At 34.5% G+C, this 25,193-nt stretch overlaps 1 protein-coding gene across 4 annotated transcripts in view; it reads right to left on the bottom strand.

Annotated features, from left to right (window-relative positions):
• Nucleotides 1–25,193, bottom strand: part of Dmxl1 (Dmx like 1) — a 144,227-nt gene that overhangs the window by 23,631 nt on the left and 95,403 nt on the right. For 3 of the 4 annotated variants that reach the window (XM_038331848.1, XM_038331845.2, XM_038331847.2), the window contains 9 exons: nucleotides 24,461–24,615; nucleotides 22,411–22,562; nucleotides 20,063–20,148; nucleotides 18,970–19,171; nucleotides 17,535–17,652; nucleotides 14,158–14,220; nucleotides 8,670–8,756; nucleotides 6,117–6,238; nucleotides 5,478–5,619 (listed from right to left, as the gene is read on the bottom strand). In XM_038331848.1, coding sequence (XP_038187776.1) covers nucleotides 5,478–5,619; nucleotides 6,117–6,238; nucleotides 8,670–8,756; nucleotides 14,158–14,220; nucleotides 17,535–17,652; nucleotides 18,970–19,171; nucleotides 20,063–20,148; nucleotides 22,411–22,562; nucleotides 24,461–24,615 — 1,127 coding nt within the window. The remainder of the gene's footprint in view (nucleotides 1–5,477; nucleotides 5,620–6,116; nucleotides 6,239–8,669; nucleotides 8,757–14,157; nucleotides 14,221–17,534; nucleotides 17,653–18,969; nucleotides 19,172–20,062; nucleotides 20,149–22,410; nucleotides 22,563–24,460; nucleotides 24,616–25,193) is intronic. The other variant, XM_038331846.2, reaches the window with a different exon arrangement.

Raw genomic sequence — 25,193 nt, 5'->3', positions numbered from 1 at the left:
GGGAGTAACTAATCACTTTTGGGTTGGAATTAAAACACTGAGACAAAATAGGTCATGTGCCTATGGAAAAAATTAGTACTATTTATTATTCTGCAGTAGGAACACAACAATAAAATAACTACTAATGTCATATCACTATACCCATAGTTCAGTGCCTTGCTCAACTCTCATGAGAGAAGTTTCTGAAGTTGTTTTCTTGCTTTAGATGGGAATTAACACAGAAATCCATAAATATACAATGTGTAGAGACTGAGACACTTTGGAGCACTCAGTCTTGAATGGGATGTCTTTATCAAATCTCTCCCCATTCAAACCTCAACGATTTATGTAAGAAGGAGGCAGAAAGATTTTAAGAGCCAAAGGTAGTGGATAATTCCAAGTATGTAAACAGTGTTTTCTAGACACAACAGAGCTGATATATATATGAACTCACAAAGATTCTTGACAGCACACATAAGACCTACAAAAGTACAAATTAGATAAAATACTAGCATAGAGAAAGAGAAGTTGACACAAAGTCCTACTCCTAGCCAAGAAGTTATCTGCAATTCGTATTTGCTAGCAAAGGGGACAGAAGTTGAGACAAAGTCCTACTCCTAGCCAAGAAGTTATCTACAATTCGTATTTGCTAGCAAAGGGGACAATTAGTTTTCTCCAATGTAATGTGATCGGATTTATCAACCATACTCCAGGGCAGGCCCAATACCGAGGTATAGCTGGCCAACATAAAACGGACTCCATCACCAGAAGAACACAGTCCACAGAAACAACAAAGCAGGACTCATTGGGGTTCATAGAGAATGAAGTGTCAACCACAGAGCCTGCATGGGTGTACACCAGGCCCTCTGCATACCTGCTGTAGATTTTTAGCTTGAGGTTTTTGTTGGACTTTTAACAATGGGAGTAGGAGTATATCTTTTTCCTGCTCTTGGGATCATTTTCCTCCTACTGGGTTACCTCATCCAGCTTGATATGAGGGTTTGTGCCTAGTCTTATTGCATTTTGTTGTACTGAATTGGTATCACTGGGAAAAAAAAAACAGACTCCATTATACAGCTTATGCAGAAATCATCTTTCTATCAACAGATATATGTGTGCCCAGAAGATGAAATATAACATGAGATAAACATTAAAAGCAGTGGGGAAATACCCATAGCTATTTTTAGGGAAGAAATGTAGTGGCACATGAGAAAATTAGAAGCAACAGGTCCAGAAACAAGTGTTTTTTGCTTTGTTTTGGTATTTTTTGTCTTATTTTGATTTTCTTCCCTTTCTTTTTTTCTTTTCGTTTTTGAGAGAGAGCATGAAATTGGGTGGGAAGGGAAACAGGAATGAAAGGAGCTGGAGGATTAAAAAAATATGATAAAAATACAATGAATGAAATAAAATTTCTAAAAAGCAGCCCTAAAATTTGCACAGGAAGAATATTCAACTGTAAAAGTGCTGAGAGCTGCTGGTAGCAATGGCTTTACCAGAGACCACAAGAATATACAGCATATGACAACTGGGAGTTCAAGTGTCAACCTACCAGGTGAATACTTCTCTGATGGAGGAATCTTGTTAAGCAAGGCTTATGGGACCACAGACTCTGGACCGGTTGCTTCTGTCTGTAATTTTCTCATGTGCCACTTCATTTCTTTCCTAAAAATAGCTATGGGTATTTTCCCCACTGCTTTTGCGTTTATCTTGTGAATATATTTCACCTACTGGGCACACATATATCTGTATATTGTCAAAAACATATTTCCGTGTAAGCTGTATAATTTTGATGAACAGAAATAATACTAGAACATTTTTCATAGCTCATACTGGCGTAGGAAAATAACAATATTCTCAGTTAAAAAGACAGCTTTTTACCTATTTGCTGATTTTAGACTTTAGAGCAGATTTAAAATAGGCTAGTTGCCCCTGCAAAATATGCAAAAGGGCAAGTTCCCAGGTGTCTGTTTGTTGAACCAAAGTCAGGCTGATAACATAAAGATATAACTCCCTGCAGCAATGGACTTTCTACATGTATTCCTGGTCTTGGTTTGTGATGCAGGACTGAAGGTTCAGAAACTGGAGCTTGTTTAAGTCCCGAATTTCAACGTCACTCCCTGTCTGGGAGCCTGACCACTGAGAGCTAAGTGCCTTTACTTCAAGTCTGGTCAGCGAGACCTCTCTATCATAAGAAACTGTGTGACTTATCAGGTGTTATTAGAATGGGTCGGACCCTGTATATGTAACTCATAATTGTTGAAGGAGGTACATGTAGAAAGATCTACGTAGACAGAGTTTTGCAAAGAGCTTTATATATAGAGCTGTGCAGTGCTGTGTAGAGAGCTGCTGTGTAAAGTTGTGTAGAGCTGTGTAGAAGGTGATGTGTGCAGAGACAGCTATAAAGAAGATGAGTCATTGTCTAGAAGACAGAGCTGTGTAGAGAGATGGAGCAGTAGCTGTGTAAAGACGTGTAAGGAGAGATATGTAAAAGAGAGACATGTAATGGAGAGGTGTGTGTAGGAGAGAAGAGATGGAGCTGTTGAGGAAAGACGTATGGATAGAAGGCAGCTATGTAGATGTGTACAGCTGTGTAAAAGAGGTGTATGGAAAATGTAGCTATGTGGAGATGCTGAACACTTGTTTCGTTTTTGGCTGCTCAGCCCCAAAATAACCACTCAGAAACTGTATTAATTAAATCACTGCTTGGTCCATTAGCTCTAGTTTCTTATTGGCTAACTCTTACATCTTAATTTAACCCATCTCCATTTAATCTGTGTATAACCATGAGGTCGTGGCCTACTAGCAAAGTTTCAATACGTCAGTCTCTGGCAGTGGCTCCATGGCTTCTACTTCACTCTGCCTCCTTTCTCCCAGCATTCTGTTTAGTTCCCCCTGCCCCTTGTCTACCTAAGTTCTACCCTATCAACAAGCCAACGCAGTTTCTTTATTCGTCAATAATATTTACAGCACACAGAGAGAAATCCCACATCATGGAGACAGAGAGATTTTCAGAAAGAGATTTTTCTCTTATTTTTGGTTTTTTGACACAGGGTTTCTCTGTAGCTTTGGTGTCCGTCCTGTAACGTCCTTTGTAAACCAGGCTGGCCTCAAGCTCACAGAGATTCTCTTGTCTATGTCTATGGGATTAAAGGCACACACCACCACCACCTGACCAGAAGGAACTTTTTAAAGATAAAGCAAAAGAGGAAAGTTTTCATCAGAAAGCATGTGTTTCTTTCTTATTCCCCTCATATAGAAAAAGTCTAGCCTTCGCTGCATTTGTGGAATTTTTTTTTTTTTTTTTTTTTTTGCACGCCTTGGGCTGCTGGAGGCTGCCCTCCAGGTAGCAGTATAAAAGAAAATGCAAATTCAGGTTTCTAAATTATAATGCTTTCATGTATAAAGAACTACTTTTGAACATAATGTGTCCAGCACTATTCTCTACAAAGTATATCCACCTGTGAGGCAGGCAAACTCTCCAAAAGCTGTTTACAGGAAAGGGACAACTAAATAATGCATTGATAATTTCAAAAACAATAATGCATTTTAAAAAGATAAGGTGAGACAATAAAATTAGAAGTATAGTGGATGGGGCGAATGTCTTCTCTAAGAACAACAGAGAAATCTCCTGAGACCTCAAGGTGGGATCTGAAAATTTATACAGAGAGAGGAGATAAGGCAAAGTCTTTAGCATGACAGCAATGGATGAGTCTGAGGGACAGAAAGCCAGCATAAAAAGAGCAGAGAGAGTAAGTGTAGACAGGAGAGCTAGGATTAGAATCAGGCAAAGCTTTTGGAGGTCAGAATAAGAACTTGTTTTTTAATAAAGATGTATTGGGAAATGCAGAACTTGAAAGGAGGGAAAATCTGAATGCTATTAAAAAAAAAAAACACCTGCTGCTTTAGATAGAACAGATGGAACAAGAGGTTGCAGCAAGAAAGCAATCTAAGAGAAACTGTAGTTTTATCTAAGGCTCATACTGAAAATAAAATCCATTATTTATCTGTATTTCCCTTAAGTTTCTCTTTAAAAATACAATGTTACTATGTCACTAAAGTTCACAAATTTTATGATCTGTAATCTTAGACTGACCTAGTCATTTCATTTTAAAATTACTAATTTCTAATATAGAATTCAATTGAATCCTTAAAAATCAAGTACTTGAAAACATTAAACTAAGTGCTTTGAATCACTTGACCCTTTGAATTAAGCTTCATTTATCTGATCAGTGAGTCAAGAGGAATATGAACACAAGTGAAGCAAAGTACTAACAGTCTGTATTACCTATAAAGGAACTGCACATTACAGAAGACTAAAAAGGCTTATAAATGATGTCCAAGTCTCCACTGAACAATTGCCTATATTAATTGGTTAAAAATTGGCATACTGGCAAAGGAAACAGAATGTTCAATAGGACTTAGGGCATTAAAAACAAAACATAATAAAACAAAGAAAAAATACCTAACAACTAGAAATTAATTAAGCAGGATTTTCTTTGCTTCTCTGCATCAATTTTTATAGCCTAATCAATAAAGGGAAATCCCAGAGGAATAAATATAGGTAACAGCTTACACAAAACAATCAATGCTCAAATGAATGCTTTACCACTACAAAATTATTTTGCTCAATTTTGAAAATTTGCATTTTTTCTTAAAAGAAATAATGTATTATATATCAGCATTACAAAATGTCAAACTCAAAATGGATAGCATTTAACTGGTATCTACTAAAGGATATTATCTAGAACAGGGCTGAATACAGCATTTTATAAGAGCTGGATAAACATGATGTCTTTTGCAGACCATAAGCTCTGATACTGCAGAGTGAGAGCAGGACCCACAAAAACGTAAAAAATTGGCCACAGATGAGTTACTACAAAGCTTTACCAACAGATATAAAAAATCTAACTTTTTATAATTTTCATGTCCTGCAAAACTGATTTTTTTTTCTATACAGGGAAAAATGTAGGGCTGGGGCTAGAACTCAAGAATAGTGCTTGACTCACAAATATGAGGCCCTGATTTTAAACTTCAACATTGGAAAAAGAAAAGAAAAAAAAGAACAATTTAACCTCATTCTTATTATATTAGCTTCATAGTGCATGGTTTACATATGGCTCTTAGCTTCAAATTAAAATGTATTTCTTTCATTTTTAAACAAAGTATATTTTATTTAATTTTTGAGATATGTAGCCCTGGCTGTCCAAGAACCTGCTCAGCAGACCAGGCTTGCCTCACAGAGACCTGTCTGCTTCTGTCTCCAAAGTTCTGGAATTAGAAGGTGTGTGCCACCATGCTGGGACAAAGATTTTTTTAAAAAATGTAATCCCTTTCAAATGAAAATGTTATTCTTAATTATTAAAACATACACTTCTAGTATGTAAGGTAACTAAAAATTAAGAAATTAAAAAGGTTTTAATCACCTTTTATTCATTAACCTAAAGGAAAAAGAAATAGGACAGTTAAGTGTAAACCTAAGTATCTTTAAATCTACATACCACAGAAGCTCCTCTACCCGTCTGTGTACTTCCCAGCCATGGCATATTGATTGGAGTGCCGGGGATGCTGTGTGTATATGGAGTTGAACCTTGAACAGCTGTTAAATCATCACGAGCATGTATCACCAAGAAATCTTCTGATCTACAAAGAAACATCAACTAGAATGAAAACATAAGTTCTTCATTTCCCCCCCCTGGAATCTGTCCTGGAACTTGCTCTATAGATTAGTCTGGCCTCAAACTTAGAGATTCACCTGCCTCTGCTTCCTGAGCACTGGGATTAAAGGTGTGCATCATCACCTGGTTCTTCGTTTCTTTTTTACATGTGAAAGTTTAAACACTTTATATTCCTTTTTAAAATTAATTTTTCTAAGCTTTAACTAACAACATCATATCTGAAAACTTTCCATTCTTAATTCCAATTCCCTTTAAGAAGCCACTGTCACCACTTACTTACCACCCCTAGTCACTGCAGCACGTGCTACTCTGCCTACAATTAACAAGCACCATGTTTGAGACAAGTGCTGCCTGCTGCTCAAGAGGGCACTTAAATTTCTTAAGAAGGCTTTCCAAAGTTACAGTTCAGTGGATAAATCACTCACATTATATAACTGAATTAAAAACAAAGCAAAAGAATACCCTTTGGTTTCTGTTTCTGCATCATCATCCACCCATGTATAGATCTGTGTGGCCAGAATTCCAGAAACATCCAGTTCTTGTACATCATGGCTGGAAGCAATTGCTATGCAATTTCTATTTGCCTGAAAAATAAATCATGTTAACTTCTACATTAAAAAGTTTAATGAGTCTATGAGCTAACTCTGAAGAAAATCTCTAATAATAGGCACAAAAGCATTTTTACCAACTAATATTTTAATTTTTGGGACCCATAAAAACGTAAAAAATTGGCCACAGCTGAGTTACTACAAAGCTTTACCAACAGATACAAAAATCTAACTTTTTATAATTTTCATGTCCTGCAAAACTGTGATTTTTTTTCTATACAGGAAAAAAGGCTGGTTTTTTTGAGACAGGGTTTCTCTGTAGCTTTGGAGCCTGTCTGGGAACTAGTTCTTGTAGACCAGTCCAGCCTCAAACTCAGAGATCCACCTGTCTCCGCCTCCTGAGTGCTGGGATTAAAGGCATGCACCACAAACCCCAGCCTTAAATTAACTTTTTAAAAAGATGTTTTAATTTTTTATGGTATTTTGCCTGTATGTATGTCTGTGTGAGGGTGTTGTATTCTCCAGAACTGAAGTTAAAGACCGTTGAGAGCTGCTCATTTGGGTGCTGGAAAGAATGCAGTCCTCTGGAAGAACAGCCTGTGCTCTTAACCACTGAACTATATCTCTCTAGCCTCTTAAACTAATTTTAATAATTAAATTTTTGGTAATTTAATTTGATAATTAAGTTTGAATGAAAGGGATGTTCATGCTCTAGGAATTCTAGACCACCTAACAAAAAGCCAAGTAGAAATAAAAAATGTTTGAACTACTTTATTTCCTCTTTCCAAGCAGTTTCTCTACTCTTCCAGATGACTTTTATTGTCCTAATATTTGTACAACACAAACACAAATAGTAGGCAGGTGCAGCAGCAGCTCACACCTGCTGCAACTGGGGTCTCTGACTTCAGTGACCTCCAGTAAACAGCAGACTGCAAATGTAGGCACTATCTGTCCTGCTCTTGTCACTCTGCAGGGGCTGGGGGGAAACCAGTCACTGGAAGCCCAAAGAACTAGTGTGAAGAAATTCATCTAAGAGTGACTTCTTGTGCTACTAGATGTGAACTATCTGTCCCTAATCAGCGAAACTGAATTCTTGTGTTATCAAATGGCATCCAATAAACTAAAAATTAACTTATTAGTTTGAATATAAGATACAATCTCAGATCATCACATGTCTTGATACAGGTAACACCCAATGAAACAAACGGGGGGAAAAGCTTAATCTTAAGGCCATTTTAAAAATCATGAAATGTAAAACAAAACAGATTATTTGTGAGCTACAAATTTTGGAAGAATGTAAAAATGTAATACCAAATGTAAAGAAATAATTATGCAACATATTTATAAAAGCGAACAGCAGATTTCATATATGTAGATGACTATTTCTAGTTACTCATACATTTTAAGGGGAAAGCAGATAATACTGACGACAGAATTTGTGTGTGTGTGTGTGTGTGCTCATATGTACCCCCACATAGACATACACACACATACACTTATTACTCAGAGTTACATAGATATTACAACTTGAAAACTGCCCAAGGAGTTTACTGCAGTTCTGCCTGGACTAAACATAACTAGTTCACAGATGTTTATGATGGAGATGAAATTAAAGATACAGGAAACTATAAGGACAGATGGCTAAAGAAAAAGTTAAAGTCGAGAAGATGGGTATAGAATATGAAAATGAACAATCTACTGGTAAAAGGCTTTCTAAGTGTTACAAAACATACACCTATATAACACGTATTGATAACATGCTGAGGCTGAAGCAGGAGGCTCACCTGAAGGCAAAGAGTACCACAGAGGGCCTGGATGATTAATATTGTAAAATTAAAAATAAATATGTGCATATGTCCTTAGGTATACATAAAAACCATAATCCTACCCTTTTAAGTTGAAAGAAAAAGAAACAATAAGACACCAAAAATTATGTTGTATAGCCATCTGGGGGAAATTCAAGTGAGATAAGATTCACAAACTTACCCTGGGACTATAATACTTAACACTACCTCTTCTCCTGGAGCTTACAGATACCTCTAAGGAGGCTGTTAAGCAAAAGACTAAAGACTATAAAATAAACACACAAATTGGACTAATACATGAGTTTAAGTTCTAGCAAATAGAATCACGTCTAATAAATTCATATAATACCTTAGAAAGCCTCTTTGGACTAACCAATGTATTATTTTGTATATTTTAAAGTTTCTGCTTGAAATTCAAATAATCAACACTGTTCTCTGCAGAGCAATAAAGTATTTTATTAGTTATATTTCCCAGATAATATAATAAACAAAACCCCATTAGCAAATATATAATAAATTTTATAAAAGAAAGTTCTTACTGAGATTATAATTTAAGGAATGGGAGTAAATTTGGAAGTAGAGTACTTTCACTGAATAAACTGATAAGGTATTCTCTGGCAAGGAATAGTTAGAAGTCACAGAAAAGACATCTACGTACTTACTTTATTAACAGCAAAGGCAGTAATGATATCAGATTCCTTATGAATAATTCTTGCTTTACCTCCGGGATATCCCAAATCTGCCTCTATCTAAATAGAAGAAAGTAGAATATTAAAATTTCTATTTTATTAATAAAACAAATGACCAAATCAAATTAAATTTTAATAAGGTTTTAAAATACACCAATTCCAAAGGCACCATGGTAGATGCCAATTATCCCAGATGTATTTATTTTTATTTTATGTGCACTGGTGTTTTGCCTGCACATTTGTCTGTGTGACAGTGCCAGATTCCATGGAAGTGGAGTTAGAGACAGTCGTGAGCCACCATGTGGGTGCTGGAAATTGAACCTGGGTCCTCTGGAAGAGCAGCTTAACCACTGAGCCATCTCTCCAGGAATAATTATCCCAGAAAAGAATTTGATGAGAGGAATTTTTGAAGCTTGTTTTCATAGATAAAAAGACAGTTGATAAAACACATAACTTCTTGAGCTGTTTATCCTCCTAAAGCAACAATGAACTAACTTTAAAGGATCAAAATATTTTAATTATTTTTTGCTATTTTGTTTTGTTTTTCAAAACAAGGTTTCTCTGTGTCACCCTGGCTGTCCAGGAACTCAAGTTGTAGACCATGCTGGCCTTTAACTCAGAGATCTTCCTTATCTGTTGGGATTAAAGACGGGTACCACCTCTTATCATCTGGCTAACATTGTGTGTGTGTGTGTGTGTGTGTGTGTGTGTGTGTGTGTGTGTGTGTGTGTGTATGTATAAAGTTTTTTTTTAAAAAGAAAATCTTTTTTCATTTTACATACCAATCACAGTTCCCACTCCCTCCCCTCCTCCCTTCTCTTCCACCTACCTGCCGCACCCCCATCCACTCCTCAGAGAGGGTAAGGCACACTGCTTTGAGGAAGGTCCAATGCTTACCTATCTATCTATCTATCTATCTATCTATCTATCTATCTATCTATCTATCTATCTATCTATCTATCTATCTATTCCTACTATATCTAGGCCGAGGAAGGTATCCATCCAAAGAGAATGGGTTCTCAAAAAGTCAGTACATGCAGTAGGGATGAATCCTGGTGCCGCTGCTTGACATTTTAATTACTGAAGTAAATATTTTTCCAAGTTTCTAAGTACTGTAATTATTTAATAATACCTATAAGTATTACAAGGAAGGTCAAGTGGTAATTAGTTCAGTCTTATAGACCACAAAGGTTCACTGTTGGATATTTTTGGTATTTTGTTTCCCCCTCTAAACCATCCACTCAAAAGTCCAAAGGCCATTCTTAGTTCTTAGACTAACAACAGTTGGGATCTTACCAGCCAGTTGTAGTTTACTGACTTCTGATCTAAGATAACCTTCCATTTAATAAGGAGAAACTGGAGTCCCAGAAAGAATGGTAACTCAACCAGGTCAGTAATTCATTTTAGTAGTTGAATAAATATATTCAAGTGAGTTTACAGGAAGGACACATATTTGACATTCTATTTACTCTAGAAAAGGCACATACACATGTATAATACCTTTGAATTCAGAAGAGAACACTTATATATAATCAATATTCACCAAAATTAGTAAGTTGGAAAGCTCAAAATATTAATTTATTTTACTTACCTTTGATCTCTAAAATAGATTACTAAGAAATGTTTAAAATCTCATTATGAAATGCAGAAATCATTATTTTGAAATTAGTATGTGGATCTCTGTGAGTTCGAGACCAGCCTGGTCTACAAGAGCTAGTTCCAGGACAGGCTCCAAAGCCACAGAGAATCCCTGTCTCGAAAAACCAAAAAAAAAAAAAAAAAAAAAAAAAAAAAGAAAAGAAAAGAAAAACAATGTCAGAACTAACAGCCGGGCGGTGGTGGCGCACGCCTTTAATCCCAGCACTCGGGAGGCAGAGGCAGGCGGATCTCTGTGAGTTCGAGGCCAGCCTGGTCTACAAGAGCTAGTTCCAGGACAGGCTCTAAAAAAGCTGCAGAGAAACCCTGTCTCGAAAAACCAAAAAAAAAAAAAAGAAATTAGCATGCAACAAATTTAGATAAAAATATCACCAATGGCTGCTCATTGACTTAAAATAATCAAATTATTTTAAAAAATGGCCTCCAGAATGATTTTAATTGTAAGGTGAAGAGACTTATGCAATAACAAAGCCTATATACCCTAATGCAAGCAAACATTATATATACTATGCATATATACATACACATACATCTATATATATATATATATATATATATATGGACAAAAGTCAAATATAGTCAATCTAAAATGTAAATAACTTACAAACATAAAGCAATTTCAGTGTTTGATAACCAAACATTGTGGGTTGAGGTTCTCATTCTAAGGCAAGTATTTGCTCTGGCCCATTTCTGTACCTTTAAAATGAAAATTCGATTTGTCCATTTATATCCCTGGGACATAAAGGACTGATATTTTCTTTCTGAATTAAGACAGTTTGGTCTTGATGTTTGCAGTAGGAAAACAGGGAAATGGCGATTTCATGGAAGAAAGTATAATGTCAACAGATTAATAGAAATTAAATCTACAATAAACTATTATGATTGCTAAAATTTAAAAGCCTTTGATGTCGTCGTATGTTAGAATGAAAGGTAATTGAGATTTTAAACACTGCTGGTAAGAACATAAAATGGTATAATTACCCAAGAAAACACTTAAGATAATTTCCTAAAAAGTTAAAACAAGGTTACATGCTTGCATCAATCTCTAGTACTGCAAAAATCTATGCCTAGTATGTACTTTAGCCATCTACTCCTAGGCATTTACACAAGAGAAACAAAAGCCTATTTACAAAGACCCTTATGCATAAATTTTCAAGGTAGCCATATCTGAAACTGCTCCAAAAATGCAATCAGCTCAAATCACTAGGAAAAAAGATGAACAGATTAAGACGCAGCCGCACAATATAATGAGTATCAACAATAAGAAGTAATGAACTATCAAAATACACAACACTGAGGAATCTCAAAATAATTATGCTAAGTAAAAAGACACAGGTTAAAACGAAAATATAAAGCCAGGCATGGGGGCTTATGCCTGCAATCTTCAGCACCTCAGAGGCTAAGGCAGGAGGTGTGAGGTCAGCAGGGGCTACATAGTGAGCTCTTGGCTGGCCTAGTCTTCAGAATAAGATTCTGTCTTAAATATAACAGCAAAAATAAAATAAAATGACATAAGATTTCATCTGAATATAATTACTGAAGATGAAAATTAATCTACACATTTGTAGCTACTTGGGGGAAGAAAAGGAGAGAGATGAGAAGGAAGAAAACGAGAAAGACTAAAATGTGAGCGTTGATGTGTATAACTACCATCTTGAAGGTGGTGATGGTTATCCTGAACAAGCTAGATTCTTTAAATATGTAGTTACTTAAGTTCACAAAATAATGGTTTTAGTTTTTAAAGGCATCACATAAACTTTCCTTATAACATTTTTACACATGTGTATTATACTTTGTTCTAATTTGTCTTCCTTTCCTACTCTCCTCCTCTTTCCCTTCTGCCCCTCCTATGTTGGTTTCTTTCCTCTCTGCATGTCACAGATACTCCCATTATCCTTTGTTTTATAGCTATTTCCTCATGAAGCATTCCATCCTAGACAAAAGGAGGGACAGTGTTGAAAATTACAAGGTTCACAAGGTCCCTCCTTCAAAAAAGGCTGTTTGTGGGGACGATTGCAAATTGGGCCAGGAGCTCCAGAGATGCAGGTTTTGGGAGAGTCACCATGTAAGGCGCACTTTTCAGTGATGTAGCTGCTTTAGAGTCGCACATGCTCATGCACACAACCCTAACAAACTCAGTTTCACTAAGGCAGACTGGATAGGAGCTGTTTCTCTGGGCTGAATAGGTTTATTCAGTCACATAAACACACCCCTTTTCCACTTTTCCTTCTCGTTTAAGATGTTTGCTTCTCCTCTCATAATCCCCTTTTCTGGTTTCATAACCTATGTAACACACATACATTTACATACAGGTTCATGTAAAGAAATATGATATTTATCTGAGTCTGGCTTATTTTGCTTAAAATAATGATTTCTAGTGCCATCCATTTTCCTCTGTGACGATTTCATTTTTCTTCATAACATTTCATTGTGTACATGTACCGCATTATCAATCCATCTATTGACAGATACCTATGCTGGCTCCATTTCCTAGCTATTGTGAATAGTGTAGCAACAAACAAGGATGTGCCTCTGGGGTGTGTTGACTTAGCCCAGAAGTGGGATGTCTGGGTCTAGGGGAATTCTATTTTTAGTTTTCTGAGGACCCTCCATATTCATTTCCATAGTGGCTGTACCAGTTTATACTCCCACAGCAGTGTGTAGGGCTCCTCTCTGCCTATATCCTTGTCAACATTTGTTATGCTTTATATTCTCGATGGTGGCCATTCTAACCGGGATGAGATAGAATTTCAAAGTAGCTTTAATTTATATTCTCCTGTCAATTAGGATAAAGAATAGTTTTTCAAATTTTTTTTTGGCCATTTGTACTTCTTCCATAAAGATGTTTCGTAAGTATAGCTAAAATAGATAAGATGGTAACCAAACAATGACTATAGTTTCATGAAGCATGGACAAGTCTTTAGACATATGTCAAGAAAACAAATATTTTATCTAAAGTATCAAAAGAAAAATATTAGAAAAATATTTTTTCAATTTCCAATGATAAATAAATTATTTAGTTTAATTATCCAAGCAAAGAAAATTGTTACCTAAAAAAACTTTGTTGTATTTTACAGCACAAAAACTAAAAAATTCAAAGTATACAAACACCTATCAGTTTAGGATATAATATACACTTGATATCAAGTCAGTTTTTTATTAATTGTATAGAATTAGTCTATTTCACTAATTCCTTTGGGAAACAATAAGAATTAATGTCCTTAAAAAAATCTCAGAGAAAAAATTTCCCCCTAAAAATTATCAATGCAAGACTGTCTTAAAATTTCTCAGTCATATAATTTAGGATGGATGAGTTAAATATCAGCATAATGTTATAGCCACAGAAAATCTTTGAGTCATTTATGTTTATACAAATGCTTATGTGCTCTGCTTTACTTCTCAAGAACTTAGGCACAAGAATATGTTACATGCTATTTTGGAGCAAAATAAATACTATATAATAGTAATTGCTATAATTTTCAAATAAGAGATAAATTTAACAACGCTACTATATTTTACACTTCTTGATGTAATTACATTCCCTAAACTTGAGAGGTATTTATTCAGAAAAATCTGTAGCCAATACAAAAAACATTCAACTCCTTTTAAAATTGCATTCTTTTAGTTACTAAAAGAGGACCAATTTTTATGATTGCAACAGCTAAGTTGTTATGATGAAACAGTAAATTGATCAGATAAGCTTCATTCCACTGGAAACCAAGTTCAGTGGAAAACTAAAATGCAAATTTCTTTTTGCACTGGCTAAGAATGCAATTTTTAATTTCAGTTGAATGACATCATGTACCTTATTGATGTCTGGCTCCTCCATCATAGAATTTTTGATGGTTTCACTGCTGTCCTCTAATGACTTCATTAAGAAAGATAGTCACATGTCAAAGAATAAAGATGAGATGTAACATGTACAACACTGAAGTATTTTTAAACTTATATTTGTAATCAAATTACTAAAAAAAAGGAAATTATATCTTCTTAAATTTCATATATTTTTAAAAGAATGCATGTTGGAGTGGGCATGGTTAGGGAGTAGGACATTTTGAAGGTGCAAAAATTCCTTATCTACAACTATAAATTTTATTCTACTGCATGGACAATTATTTTTAATCATTTGTTTTATAATGCTGACATTAAGAGAATTTTTTTTGTCTAAGGCACCTTATATGTGTAAATTCAGAATTTCAGGTGTCAACTGAAAATCAAAGTCAAATATTGTCTTATTACTATCTTACTTCCATAATACATAATCCCTGCAGAAAACCTCCTTGATAGAAAATTCCAATTTCTACCTTTCAAATTGTCTCCTACTCATGTTGCAAGAAATAGTTAATAACCTGCATGGAGGCATACAGCCTTACACAAAGATGTCAAAGAGAAAAGTTGAGTCAGGACTTTTAAGTTCTCAGAAAATTAAATATAACCAAGAAAGTGCAAAGATGTTATTTGTTAAATTCAACTTTTGTTGAGAGTGGCTTTGACAGCCTACCTACAATCATATATAATTAATTTCCAAATGAGTACAACCATTTTGTAAGAAATTTTAGTTTTAAAAATGGGACAAATAAACTATGCTATGAAGGAAAAGTTCTGAGATACATGAGAATTTTAAGATATGATAAAGTCAGATAAAGAAATGGTAAATTTTTATTTTCAGTCACATAAAGGAATAAACAATGGCAGCATCAAAATATTCAGCATGCCATATATCAATCTTCTGAGTAACTAAATTCATAATGGCTTTAATGACACTTTATTAAAGATAATATAAAGAGGCACTTTTATGACTACACAAAACAGGCTACTCAATTCCTAGTAAATAATTTTCTACCAACTCTATAAATTTAAGACTTTAACTCTATCCAACCTAGTTTTTTTATATTCCTCTACTGAAATATTCCTATGAGTATCACGGTCAAGTAATAAACTACAAGGCAATAACAAATTCTTACTGCCAAGTCCAGATTGGGAACTGAGTAGGGGATCTTGCATCCCATAAAACCCGAGACCTTTTTCTTTCAAAAATCGGGTCTTTTAAGACCTCATTTTCTCCTTAGTCCAGACTTGAATAAAAATCTGTGTCTGTAGCAGAGAATGAGAAAACGAAGACAATGGAAGCCACCTGGGTCGGACCTTTATCTCTCCTCCCATCCTTCCCCCCTTTCACCACCCCAGAAAAACAAGGTCTAGCTCACCTACCTAAATTTACACTTGTGCTAGCTTTTACGGCTTCCTGTAAATTATAAAATGGGTACAGAGGGCATGGGGAGCATTAGGCACCCCTGCCTTCATTTAGTTAAAGTGTAAATAAATTCACTTTCCTGTGAAACAAACAAAAATCCACAGCAACAAAGTTCTCATAACTTTCAATGAATGTGTTAGTGTTTATGTTCATTATAAAAACATTGCAAAGAGGTTAAACAGTCATTTTGTAGATTAAAAAATTCAGAAAAATATTTAGCTTAGAGATGCTATGAAAACTATTAATACTTATGTACATGTTTTTGTTTTAAAACTATAATAAAAATAGCTTTCAGTTTTTCATTAAGGTATTATGAAGCTCCCAACAAAGCTAAGACTAAAACTCTGTTCCACATTCCTCTTTCTGAGTATGTACAGAATATAGCACTTACTACTTACTTACTTGTGGGCTCAGTACAAAATGAAAGTAAAGGACATTTGTTAAAAATTTAAAAATGTCAATAGTATATTAGACAAATATTAAAACAATTGTAACTCTACACCAATAAAAAAAGACAGATAAAATAAAAATGTGCAAGTTTACATATTAACTGTTATTCTTATATGATGTGGCATGGTTACACCACTCTATTTCTCTATGCTGAATCACTGAGAATATCAAATCTTCATATGCATGTTAAAAGGCACACTACAGGAAAAGGAGCAGAGTGAACTTTTAAAATCTAGAACAATGTAGCAGTATTCTTAAATATTACATAAGATGTTTAAGATAAAATATACCTTTCTACTAATAGCCATATATTCTTGTATAGCATACTCACTGTTAACTATATTTGTCCATTTTCTTGAACTGTTTAAGTGATAACTCACACCTTAAACTATAATCATATTTACAGTTACATTACTAAGTAAATGGCATTCATATCTGCTTAGATTTTAATATATTATCAAAGCATTCACCTTTAAATACTTAGCAAACGTGCTATATTTCTTGTGGTATGATCACAGCAAATAGTAAATAACAACACATTCAATCGTTTATTATAATTGGTACCAAGGGAGGGAGACATGGTGTAATCACATAATTTCAAAAAGTAAAAAAATTTCAAAAAATTTAGTATTTAAATTGAAAGAGTTATGTATAAAAATATCCTTTAATTTGACATTTGATGCTATCCTGTTTTTTTTTTTCTTGTCTATTCTGAAGCCCTTCTATTTTATTTTTCCAACCATATAGCTTTTTTTCTTTTCTACTACTTCAAAAAAAAGTTTTTGGACCATGTTCTGCCATTTATAGACTCTGTTAATGACTCCAGAGAAGCAATTGGCTAACTATAACTGTGTCTACTGTTTAGGTTCACTTGATAATTTTTAAATACAAATCATTTATATTCAGAAGGCAAGATCTTCATACTAACCAATATTTTTCTACTAGCACTGGACTAATGATCCCTCTCCCCAAACATACAAAACAACAACAACAAAGCCCAACCCACTGTAAAGATATCAAGTTATAACTTAGCTATTTCAGTTTAATTATAAACTAGCTTGGATTTGTAAAATTGTGTTCATTTATATGTAATTTCCAGGAGAAAAAAAATGCATATTCAGAATATTTCCAGTAGGTAAACCCAGTTTCAACTAATTCTAAGACTGACTTCTCTTAACTATCATGAAAATCAAAGGAAATGTCTCTTAAGAAAAAGGTCATTATAAAGCAAAACACAGTATGCAAATATCAGAATCCTAACTCAATATCTACTTCAGAAAAAAAGTTCCAATAACATTAATTAAACTGATATGTGAAAATACTGCCCCTTTCTTTTTAACACACCTTTAAAAACATTACTTAAATGTTTATACCAAATGGACTTTTTAAAAAAATACACAACTTCAATTATTTTAATGGTTACAAGACAATGCGAAACTTTCATAATAATATAGTAAAGAGTTTTAACATCTACAAACCTCATTTAGACATCGTTTCTTTGTGAATATATTTCTAATAAAAGTTTCTTGAATTTCTTCCTGTTTCACCAAGTACTGCCAAAGTCTCTTCACAGACAGTGCCAAATGATTCTTGGACCTATAGGTACAGCAGATTTAATTATTTACCTCAGAGTAACTTGACATTTCCATAGCACTCTACCAGAGTGTACTATGATAAATTAGATTGCACCTCATGATCTAGGAAAGCACCCAAGGAGCTTTTCCACAGTCACTGACCACTATCTTAGGGTTAGTGGACAGTGTGGTTCCTATGACTCCGTCACTTTGGTGGGAAAGCAGACAAGGTGAACATCCCTAATCTGAATGCTCCAAAATCTACAACTTTTTTCTGGTTTTTGATTTGTTTTGTGTTTTTGAGATAGGTTCTCATGTAATTATGGTTGAACTAGAATTCACTATGTAGACCAGGCGGACCTCAAATTCACAAAACTTACCTGCTTTTGTCTCTAATTTCCTTGTGCTGAAATTAAAGGCATGCACTACATACTTAGCTAAATTTTAATACCTTTTAAGTGACGACAGGACACACAAAATGTTTTAGGTTTTAAAACATTTTAGATTCTGTACTAGAGATACTTATTCAACCAGTAAAATCTTATTCTCATCTGCAAATGATATTTATGGCTGAGCTAATAAAATGTTATTGACAAAAACAAAAATAGGGATGACCATAATTTCCTGACCCTTAAATCAGGGTCATGTGTGTTAGCAAGAAAACAAAACAAAACAAAAAGTTGTGCTTATTAGAAGAGAACTAAAATCAAATTCCTTAATGTGTTTGCTGTGGACACAATAAGCCTATACTTTCTTGTTACTGGGCACAAGTGGTTTAAGAGCTCTACAAGAACATAAATGATGACACTAAAAAACTAAACATACTGTTCAGTTAAGTAAACATTTGTTTGGGCCAAGACTTTCTAGATAAAGTAATTATTGTATAAACTGTTTTCTCTTCATGCATAGTAAAACAGTTGCTGAATAGCTATTATTCTTTTGCAGAGCAGGAGTTAATAAAAGCATTCTTCAAGCCGTATCTACTACTTCAGCCTTATCTGTTCCATATTTTCAAAAACTCAAGTTAGAAACCCCCTTTGTTATACATTCTTGGTTGCTTTCACTCTGCAATGTCAGAGTTACCTAGCCATGACAATGCATCCTAAAAAGCCTAGAACAGTTACTATCAGAACCTTCAACAGAAATGCTTGGTGACCTTTGATATCTATGTCTTATAACAAAGACAGATATGCTCCTAGAATTGAATGTTATGCATGAACCAAAAGAATTTCTTTCTCTAAATGTTCCCAAGGACAACCTGGTTCTGCAAACTTCTTAAAAAATGAAACAAAAAAACACACTACCAACAACAACAAACAATATCCATGGTAAAACCTACTTGAAAGGAGTGTTTGTAGGTTCTAGTAAAGCTTTGTGACGGAGTATTGCAGGACCTGCAGACACACTCTCTTCACAAGTGTGACTGGAGATATAATTTTGAGGAGGTCCACCATGGATTTCAAGTCGTCGGAGAAGTACTTGTTCCCAACACTGGAGAGTTTTTAGGACTGCATGACAAAGGGGTGAACTGACCGGTAGTTCTGAAAAAGGAAAACACAACTGGTCCATAGTTATATTCTACAGTAAAATGCTTGTGAAAAAGCAATGGATACTAATGAAATTTAGTAGGGATATATGGGCACTGAATCTGGTATTTTTGAAGATAAAGTGACATAAATCTTTACAACTATTTCAACATTACTGCTTTGGAATTTAATTTCACATGAAAATTATGCTTGAAGATTTTATGAAAATGTTTATGGAAGAAAAACTAATTACTTTAATCTTTGTAATAGGCCTGAAAGTCATTTGACATTTTTGTTTAGAAAATGAAAATAATAAAGTTTAAAAAGTTCAATGATCCTTACCATGAAATGAAATACTACTTCAGCTATACTACTTCATAGTCTTAGGTAGCTATTTTTATCTGCCCACATCTGGTAACAGTCTTAATTTTCAATCCTGAAAATTAACCTACTGATTATTATAGTAGAATGAATATAAACCTCTCCTCCCTCTATCATTCCAAAAGTCATAATTTTTTTCCATTAGGTTGGTATTTTATTGTTTACTTTAGTGTATGAATAAACACAGTTCACAGCTGAAGTGTCTTTTATAAGAGTATCCTTCTTTATTTTATATACAGCACTCTCCTACTTTGGAACTCATCACTGTGTTTCAAGGTTTATAGGTCTGGTATTAAGTCCCAGGTACAAACATAGTCTCAATATAATAATATCAGGCTCGGGGCCTTTGATTTCTCAAACATTTCCCTCCTCAACAGGTAACAGTATGATAGGAAAATTTAAAAATAGTTTATACCTGAAATAAATGTATCTTTTACTACAGAAACTCATTATATAACTTTTCTTTATTAAAAATATACACATAGAATAACAATTAGCAATGATTCATATTAAGATGTTTATTACCTGCAAGATCATGACCTGCAAATGGATAGAAAGTCTTCAAATTGCTGAGCACCAACTGGACCATAGCCAATCGCATCAATGACCAACTAAAAATAAAAGTTTCTCTGTTTAAACATTTGTACAGGGATCTAGAAAATGATGCCACCCTTTAACATAACTATTTCCCTACAAAGAATTAGCCCAAAGACATACTTCTGTAAAACCAAAATAATATACACTTACAACTAGTTATTCATGTCAGCATTATCTAAAACAACAGTTAAAATAACCTAAATGCCTGTCAGGAGAGTAGGGGCTAAATAACAATAATTTTGTAGATTAAAATTTTAAGGTAACAGTAAAAATAAAATATTACAAAATGAAATATTAATACTGCTAAAACTACAGTATCAATAGTAATTAAAAAAACAAGCTTAGGGGTATTGTGTGTGTGTATGTGTGTATACTCTCTTCAACTTAAGAAAGCAGGGGAAATAATACAGATGCCCTTTATTTCTGTAATCAGGATATAGGATTGAATAAAAATGGCTACTTTTACAAGTGCCAGGGAAAACATAGCATAAATGAGAAACATGAGGTTTCTGGCTTTACATTTCTAGATAGTTCAACTTAAAATTATTTTTGTTTCTCTTTAATTTTAAATATATCATATTTATTTATATCTTATCGCAATGACTTTAAATCATTAACTGTGCAAAATATGCACAACATAAAGTTTAGCATTTTAGCATTCTCGACAACAGCACACTGACTGTTTTGGAACCATCACCACCATCATTCTCTACAACTTTCCACAGAACAAACTGCTAAAAAAAACTATGCACTTTTCTCTCCTCTAGTGACTACCAATTTGACTGTTTAATGCATTTAGTAAAGTAGAACACACACGATTTACTTTGACTCTTTGTATAATGTCCTCAAGATTCATCCATGTATCATGATTCAGAATTCCCTTCCTTTGTAAAATAGAGAAATTTTCTGATTATGTACATAACACATTTGCTTACTGAGTCACCCAACAAGACATTTGGATTTCTTCCTACCACTGCTGCCCATTATGAAGTTGTCAATGGAAGAACAAACACGTTTGAGTTCCTACATTCAACTCTTTTGGTGTATGCCCAAAGCAGAATCACAAAATTATATAATAGTTGTACCTTTAAGTTTTAAAGAAACTATTTTATCATTTTCCAAAGTGGCTGTACCATTTTATAGTCCAACCGAAAGGACACAAAGGTTCTAAATTCTCTATCTGGGTCAATACTGTCATTTTGTTATTTTTGTAGCAGCCAGACTAATGGGAGTGCGATAACATCCCACTGTGGTTTTCATTAACATTTCCCTAATAATCAGAGTATTTTTCCAGTGTTTATCAGCCATTTACACGTCCTCTTTAGAGAAACACCTCAAACTATTTGGCTACTTTCTCCCGACCCTTGCTTTTTCCAATACTGAGCATTAAACGTGGGCCTTCACAGATGTAAGACAAACAACTGTGCCACAAGTGACCCACATCTCCGCTTCTGGCCAGTTTTTAAATGGTTTTTTTATTTTAATTGCTGGATTATATAATTTGGCTTCTAAGCCATACATATGTTTATATATTCAAAAAGTAAACTAAATTCAACAGAGAAAAAAAACTTTTCAATAGTTATTGTCCAGAAATCTACTTCTTTTCAAACTTTTATTAAACCATCATTAGCATGTCATGTCTTAATAAAACATATTGCTGCTCCAATGTAAATAACATATGAATAAGACCACTCAAAAATATTAAAGCCAGTGAACCATTCAAATTGATGTTTAGAATAGTGAACACTTAAAGCATTTTTTTTTTTTTAAAATCACAAAAGAACTGGAGAGGTGGTTCAGAGGTTAAGAGTGCTAGCTGATCCTCCAGGTCAGAGTTCAATTCCCAGCAACCATATGGTGGCTAGCAACCATCTGTAATGAGATCTGGTGCCCTCTTCTGGCATCCAGGCATACATTCAGGCAGAACACCACACTCATAATAAATAAATAGATCTTAAAAAAAATAAGGATATTTTATATAATTAGAGGTCTACTAAACAACCATTTGATATTCTTGATTGAAGTTGTTAAGATTTATGTGGGCCAAAAAAATCAAAGCATAATATGAAAAGATTTGTGTGATGTGCTATAAATGATAATGTTTTATCAAGGAATAATCAAACATTAATTGAAAATTTGTTGAAGGAATTTAAAAATTTCAACTAAATAGTGTATAACAATTCAATAAATTATTAATTAGATGTTACTTTTAAAAATTTTTATAGGCCAAGTTGATTTTTTTTTTAAAAAAAAGCTTAACACACAGTATTTCATACCTGAATGAATTTGAATTAGAATGTTCCTGGAGATGGAGATCAGAAGGTAAAGTACCGTCATCATTATCATCATCACCATCATCATCATCATCACTTTCTAGACTCTCCTCAGAATCATACTCTACTCTACTTTGGGAAGGAGGTAGAAAAGGCTGAAATAAAAATTATATTTTTTATTTCAAGTATCAAAAAAGATATTGAATTACCATTCAAATATCTGATTTAATGCATCTAAACATATAATTGATCCCATTTGTGGATATTTCACTATAAGCACAATAACTATTATTTACCACACTGTATTTTTGATATAATTTTATATATTCATCCAGTCAACAAAAAATTTTCTTTTATTTTTAAAACAATATTATTTGAATACCAATGCAGTTCCCTCTACCTCTCATCCTCCTGCTCTCCCCATCTTCTTGCTACCCTGCCCCAATCCATTCCTCTAGAGGGTGAGGCTTCTCAAGGGGAGTCAACAGGTCTGTCACATCACTTGAGGTGGGACCAAGGCCCTCCCCCCTGTATCGAGGCTGAGCAAGGTATCCCTCCATAGGGAATGGGTTCAGGAGAAAGAGCCAGTTCACCCAATAGGGATAAATTTTGGTTCCACTGCTAGTGGCCCCACAAACTGCCTAAGCCACACAACTGTCACCCACATTCAGAGCGCCTCATTCATTCTTATGCAGGTTCCCCAGTTGTCAGTCCCACTAGCTTGGGTCAGTTGTTTCTGTGGGTTTTCCCATCATAGTGTTGGCCCTTCTGCTCATAATATTGCTCCTCCCTCTCTATGGCTGGACTCCAGGAGTTTGGCCAGCGCTTAGCTGTGCAACTGCTTCCATTAGATACTGAATGAAAGTTCTATGATGACAATTAAGATAGTCATCAATCTGATTACAGAGGAAGGGCATTTAAGGTACCCTCTCCATTACTGCTTAGATTCTTAACTGGTTTCTTGCTAACCCCATAATGGCTCTCTCTTTTAAGATATCTCTTTCCTTGCTCTCCTTCTCTGTCCTTCACCCAATTTGATCTTGCCAATTCCTCATGATCTCTTTCTCGCCCACCCTCCCCAGTCCCCCGACACTGCCATGTTACTAAAGAGATCTTGTATACTTGCCTTTCCTGGGGGGTGGGGGAAGGGATATCACATATGTCTCTCTTAGGGTTCTCTTTGTTTCCTGTCTTCTCTGGAGTTGTGGGCTGTAGGCTGGTTATCCTTTGCTTTATGTCTAATATCCACTTATGAGTTAGTTCATACAATGTTTGTCTTTCTGTGTTTGGGTTACCTCACTCAACAAAAAATTTCTTAAGAATGTCACCCAAAAGTCTACTTGAGATATATCTAATATCTACAAAATCCTCCCCTCCCCCATCCCTCTGAAAAGGTCTCACTATGAAGCCCAGGCTAGTCTTTGCCTTGTGGTCATCCTTCTTCAATCTCTCTCTCAAGCATTAGGTTCGCAGGCATTTGACAGCATAAACTGGCTTGACACAAAAATGTTTTAAAAAATTACATCCAACACCATCTAAGAGTTTTAGATTTTTGGTAGTAAAGCAAGTAAGTAAAAAATTAAGTAAAATTCAGGAAAAAATTTATTAAGTGTTACCAAAAAGGGGGAAGGGATTAAGATGGAGAAAAGTAAAAGCTGATCATAGAAGGCCTCTATAAAAAGTAGCATTTAAAGCCGGGCGGTGGTGGTGCACACCTTTAATCCCAGCACTCGGGAGGCAGAGGCAGGCGGATCTCTGTGAGTTCGAGACCAGCCTGGTCTACAAGAGCTAGCTCCAGGACAGGCTCTAAAGCTGCAGAGAAACCCTGTCTCGAAAAACCAAAAAAAAAAAAAAAAAAAAAAGTAGCATTTAAGTAAAACCTAAAGGAGAAAAAATAACCAGCCTAGAAACAATAATGGGGCTAATGAAACCTGACTAATAATTTCATAAAGAGAAAAACCAATTTTCCAAAAGCATTATATTCACTCATCTTAAGACCACTCGTTGACATTTGACTACATGAACATTGTTCTGTGTATCAATGTTTTCTTACCTTGGCTATGAAGTAGTCCCAGATACTTAGCTCAGGTGGGATAAACTTCTCTTTCATTGTCAGTGACTCCTGATTGACTGAGGAAGAGTTTATGGGGGCAGATTCTCTGCAAGATACTTTTGATGGACTAAAATGTTTGTTTTGTTTTTCTTCAACTAGTAAAGAAACAAAGAAAATAAATTATTATTAAAGTACTATGTCCAACTGCAACCTTTACATAAAAGCTAAAGATAACTACAAACAACATACATAAACTAAAATATGATTATGAAAGTATAGAGCACTTGAAAAAGCAGGCATGAAAAGTAAGGAAAAAAAATCACTGTATAGCAACTTTTGCTTTTACCTTAACTTGTCCACAATTATCTGAATGCTAACTTTCATGCTGTATATAGCGTATAATAGACGTAATGTCTGCCAACCAAAAAAAAAATCACTCTACAATTTAGTTAGAATGATAGAAATTTCCTATATCCTTCTACTTCACGGTTTTTAAGGCGGAGAGGTTTACAAGTGAACCAACCAGAGATTTATGCACAATTAAACACAGATTTACTTTTTACCAGTAAGCTATCCCAATAAGCACTTTTAAAAAAGTAGATAACATGTCAATATGAATTAAAAGTAATTCCACATTTCAGATAGTACAATAACAAAATGGTCTCATTATACATTTAAAGTATTTTTATTAGAAAATATTTTTAATATTTTGACTTCCATAATTAAATTGCAT

Source organism: Arvicola amphibius, chromosome 5 (genome assembly GCF_903992535.2).
Source record: "Arvicola amphibius chromosome 5, mArvAmp1.2, whole genome shotgun sequence".
NCBI classification, from domain to species: domain Eukaryota; kingdom Metazoa; phylum Chordata; class Mammalia; order Rodentia; family Cricetidae; genus Arvicola; species Arvicola amphibius.
This window is presented reverse-complemented; position numbering and strand designations above follow the sequence as displayed.